The sequence below is a fragment of the Cystoisospora suis genome, assembly GCF_002600585.1.
Source record: "Cystoisospora suis strain Wien I chromosome Unknown contig_4712, whole genome shotgun sequence".
Lineage (NCBI taxonomy): Eukaryota > Apicomplexa > Conoidasida > Eucoccidiorida > Sarcocystidae > Cystoisospora > Cystoisospora suis.
Genome location: NW_027157504.1, coordinates 343 through 5,609, shown reverse-complemented (window position 1 = coordinate 5,609; position 5,267 = coordinate 343). Strand labels below are relative to the sequence as shown.

Genomic DNA, 5,267 nt, shown 5'->3' with positions numbered 1-5,267 from the left:
AGTTTACCCTAGATTTACTCACGGGCTGAGGAATCTTCTGAAGAAAGGATCGTTCGTTGTCGGGTCTCGATGGTGTCATGAAAAAGAAACACAAGAAAAAGAAAGAAAAAGAAAAGAGAGACGTCAAGTGGAAAAAGAAGGGAAGGAGTGGTGCAGACTACGGGGTATACCTATGATGTGCATCCAGTCGAAGAAAGACAGATGAGAGTTCGTATGTACATACACCCGGTAGGCAAGAGAAAAAAAAGTGGATTTCTGTGAACTCGTCTTGCTGCTCGTTCTAAGCAATGAAGATTCCGTCATGAGTCAGAAAGACATTCTTTCAGTCAACCTCCCGCTAAAACGTTTGTGGATGTCGTACTACTCATAGACATCATGAAGAAAGGACAACATTTACAAGCAAATGTTTGCATTCAGTCTTGCTTCTCTCCTTCCTTCTATCCCTTCCCGAAAGAGAGACTTTCCTTCTTTCTTTTCTGTTGAGAAGGCGTTTTTACTTCTTGCCTCCATACCAATCTTTCTTTGTACTGTAACTGTTGTTCATATTATCCCAAAGCTAGGGTCGTTTCCTTCTCGTCCTTCTCATCCGGGGAAAGAGGCGATAAGACTTTCTTTCTAAGCATAGGAAGCTCCCACCCCTCAGTTGCCAGGAAAAAGGACATCTCTTGCAGGGGGGTAATCCATAGTAGCCACATATCGACAGCTGGGTAGATACAAAGAGATAAAGATAGACCGGTAGATAGATAGATAGAATTTTCAAAACACGCCGAAACGATGGATGACGAAGCGAGGTGGGATAAGAATAGTTTAGGATCAACCTTAAGAGATTCTCGCCCCATACACACTTCTTCTGTCATTACGATTCTATCGTCTACTTCTTTAGTTCATCTTTATCCATGAGGAGGAACTGCTTAGCACCTGTTGTCTAGTGTAAGTCTTCTTTAACGCGAAGAGGAGATAGCCGGTCCGGTAGAGTTGCGTGGGCTTCTTTCCAAAGCTTCTTTATGCCCTTCCCTCGCTCGTGGAAGTGACGTACATTCTCTTGAGATGTAACGTGTGAAGAGACCTTCGAGCTTCTCTACAGGGAGATACACAGGAGGGTCTTCTCGCTGGCGGGTCTTCTTCGCTGTTTCATTGCAAGAAGCTCTTTACTTCTTAGACACTCTAGCACTGATAAGAAGAGTCCTTTTCTTGTACTTTTACCGTTATGAAATATACAAAGGCCCCTCGACAATCTATTGAACGAAAGAGAGAAAGAAAGATGTAGAAAGGAAGATCTCCTTTCGGTGGTGTCTCGTGTCGTTCTTCGTATATTCGGCGCTGGAGGTGTCTCCCCAATCTATGGTATATGAGCATCATGATACTCGATTGACTAGACATAGCTAGCTAACATGCTCTCCGGCTAGCTAACTCGCTACCTCACTCATAAGTAGGGCAGGGAGGAAAGCTATCCTCCTTTCTCGCGTATTGTTGTTGTGAGATGTATACCTATATACAGAAATATAGAGATATATACATACATACAGGTATACTTGAGAATTCAGCAACGAAAGTCTTTTTGCCTTTTCTTTGTCTTCCTCCTCTTCTGAGAAACACTCCTCACCTCCTCCAGGATGATGTATCTAGCTAGCTATCAGCTATACATCTGACTGACTACATGAAGACTCTCTATCAACCTTAGAGACTCACTCATTCATCTATCTATCGATCTATCTAACATAATTCTATGTAGCCATCTCAGATCTATCTGCCCCTACTCTATGTATCTAACTTCAATCTATCTATCTATGAGCTCTCCACCAATCCATTTATCTATTATGTATCTTTGATCTATCTTTTTTCTATCTATCTCTTCATGATTAAGCTCTCTATCTGACATACCAAGTTCCGGTGTACATACAGAGGACATGCCCTACCTATCGTCTCCTCTTCTCTTCCCCCCCCTGCTTCTCTACCACCCCCACCTTTCTTCCTTCTCAATCTCCGGTTTTAATCATTCTTGTTCTTTCTCCTCGAAGTATAAAAAGTTGAAGATACAAATCCATCCGTATAGCTAGTCAAAGAAACGACGAACGTCTCCAGATGTATGTATGAGTCGGCATGCCCTACTATGAAGAAAATGGAGATGGCAATCTTCTTCTTCTTCTTGATCTGCGTTTCTTTCTTCGTTTCGTGGATAAGAGATAAAGAGAATAAAATCGGAAAGTCACGAGACGGAAGTTCTCCAAGTCATGAGAATGCATGCGAAGTGCCCCCATAATGATAAGAATAAGAAAGACATTCCTTCTCTTCAGCTCAAGACATCCTTACCACCTCCAAGAGAAAGACCAAAAGAGAGACAAAAGACAAAAAGAGCCCATGAAGTCCGCTCCTTCATGAATCTTAAACACTATCTAAAAAGAAGAAAAACTTACGAGTCCGATCATGGATGAATACCTATGAATATATATCTATACAGATCTAGATATATAGATAGAAATATCTGACTATGTTTGTATCTATATGTGTGTATGTGTATGTACACTTGAGATAGATACGATAGACCGAGGGGTGTACGTACACCCGAGATCAATAGATATGAATAAAACATGAACCTTCCCCCACGACTATACTCTTCATTCACCCTTGTACTTTTAATCCTATTGCTATCCAACTCCTCATGAAGAGAACAAAAAGACCCCGAAACACCGAGAGAAGAAGAAATTTCACAAGTCCTTCTACTCATCTTCATCGTCTTTCTCTTTTTCGTCTTCCGAATCTTCATCTCCTTGGAATTATCGCATCTATCTTGCGAAGTCTATCTATCAATACTGTCGCCATGTACCTTTCTTTCTAGGGTGCAGACAAAAGAAGAAAAAAAGAGAGTCCACCCGTATCACGAAGATGATGCGATGGCCTTGGCTGGCTCTGCATTTCTCTCTACTTCATCTCTACATAGATCTAGAGACAATCGATACATACCTCCGGCATAATGACGAAAACGCTGCTGGGCATCTCGATTGTCCCCTCATCCCCATAGTCTCGATTGCTCTCCTCACTAACCGAATCGATTCTCAGAATACAACAACTCTATACAGACTAACTATATATATGTATATATATGTATATACATACAGAGCTATATAAACTATCGACATATATATCTGTATCTATCTATCTATCCATCCTTCTATGTATAGAATGAGAGAGAGTATATAGATGTATGTCTATCGATATGTACTATAGGCCACACGTCACCTCGTGCCACCCCCCCCCCCTTCATCTAAAGGATATGACGAGAAACTCCCATCCTCAAGACATAGATACACACACTCTCTCTATATAGAGAGAGAGCAATCTAGTCACCCTATTACTCGTAGTCGTTGCCGTCCGTCTAGTTGAAATTTTCCTATGATTCCTAGAATAAGGAGGTCGCATTGATCGTGCGGATCTTTTCATCTAAATATCACTCGAATTGTGTTTTCTTCTAATTCTTATTCTTCTTGCTAGGAGTGTCAAATCACTCTTCTTCCGCCTCTTCTTCTCTTCTCTTGCCTTGTCTACTTTCCTGCCTTCTTACGATCTTCTCTCCCCCCCCTTGTCTCTCTCTCTCTCTCTTTTCCATCCTCTCACGGCTTGCTTGTCTCCTTTCTCTTCTTTTCGTTTTCTGTTGTCTCTTTCAAGATGACCAAAAGATAGACCCCACCCTGGACAGAAGTCTACGTAGAAGAAGACCTTCTGCAAGAGAAAGGCGGAAAAGAAAAAAGGAAAATGTCCCTTCTGATAGAGAGAGCGGCAGGGGGCAGTTGCGTGTCTATCCTAATCGCCTTTTTGAGAGAAACAAGCGCAGCGAGAGAAGAAAAGAAAGAAGAAAGAAAAGGAGAGCGAGATAAAACGTATGAAAATCCTGAGACATCTCCGTTCCATTCCTCCCTCCTCTTCTTCACAAACTTCACAAGAAAAAGAAAGAAAAGAAAGAATGATGCGTACATGATACGAACTTTTCTTCTCCTCCTTTATCTTTCTCTGTAGGTTTTCTTCTTCTTCTTTCACGCTGGGAGATCATTCTTCTCGACCCAGCCCAGCGACATGAGAGAAGACAGATAGATTAAAGATAGATAAATAGATTAAAGATAGATCGCATTCATAGGCAACAACGAACTCGTATTGATGGGGCATGTAGAGAGAGAGAGGGAGAAAGAAGGAAAGAGATACAGAGAGAAATAGACAGAGAAAGGCAAACAGCATCATGTCTTTCCTACTTAAGAACGTAAGAGTGACACATGCACCAATCCAAATCTCTCTCTCCTTATCTCCTCTATCATCCCTTTCTTTCACATGCTATTATTTCCTCTCTCTTCTCTCTTTCTCTCTGTTTTATATCTAAATCTTTGCTTTCTTATGACGAAGCCTTCGCTTGCTTGCCCGCTCCCTCGGACCAGCGTCAAGACAAGAAAGAAGAAGAAGAGAGACGCGTGTGAAAAAGAAGAAGAGAAAAAAAAGACTTTCTCAAAATCTCAAGAGAAGAGAGACAAGATTGACTGGTCGATTCCCTCTGTTTGAGAAGATGATAGGAAAGGAGAGACAACTCAAAGTAGACAAAACAAACCAAGAAAAAGAATTGAAGAAGAAAGAAAAGAAGAAAATGACAAGAAACACGCAAACAAAACGGACGAACGAAAAACTGAATGAAAGACGATGAGATTCTCAACGAATGAATGCATGCGCATGCAAGAAAAAAAGAAAGAAAAAAGAGATAAATAAGAATGCATGAAGAAAGGAAAGAAAAGAGACACTCGCAATCTTTCTATTTTCTTCTTCTTCTTGTCTTTTCCTCCAGCAGAAAGAAAAAAAATAGAAATTAACAAGAGGGTCGCGAACGAAGACGAAGAAGAAGTAAAAGTAGAAACGCCATGCCTCCCTCCTTTTCTTCACCTAAATTTCTCTCTTCCTTTCTTCCTTTCTTTCTTGCTTTCCTCCAGCAAACCCACCTCTCTTTGAATCGACGTCTTCTTCTTTTTCTATGTTCCTCTCCTGCTCCTTCTCTGGGTCTCCATGTAAATGTCTTTCTCTTCTTCTGCCTCTTCATCTTTCCTTCCACATGTTTCCGTAAAAGAAAAAAGAAAAAGAAAGAAAGAGAAAGAGGCGTCAAAAACGAAGACACCCAAACCATCCACATGCATAGCATAGGAGCTCTTGTCAATTTCTCTCTCTCTCTTTTCCTTTCTTTATCTTTCTCTCCTATCTCTCCTATTCCCATTTTGTCCTTCTTCTTTCTTCTCTGTTCC

The 5,267-nt window shown here is 41.0% G+C and overlaps 1 protein-coding gene across 1 annotated transcript in view; it reads right to left on the bottom strand.

Moving 5' to 3' along the window:
• Nucleotides 1-1,983: 1,983 nt before the first annotated feature.
• Nucleotides 1,984-5,267, bottom strand: part of CSUI_008412 (uncharacterized protein) — a 3,600-nt gene continuing 316 nt past the window's right edge. The window contains exons 2-3 of the mRNA XM_068068545.1: nucleotides 4,971-5,073; nucleotides 1,984-4,534 (exon numbers count right to left, since the gene is read on the bottom strand). Of these exons, the coding sequence (XP_067919476.1) occupies nucleotides 2,423-2,764 (342 nt within the window). The 5' untranslated portion in view covers nucleotides 2,765-4,534; nucleotides 4,971-5,073 and the 3' untranslated portion in view covers nucleotides 1,984-2,422. The remainder of the gene's footprint in view (nucleotides 4,535-4,970; nucleotides 5,074-5,267) is intronic.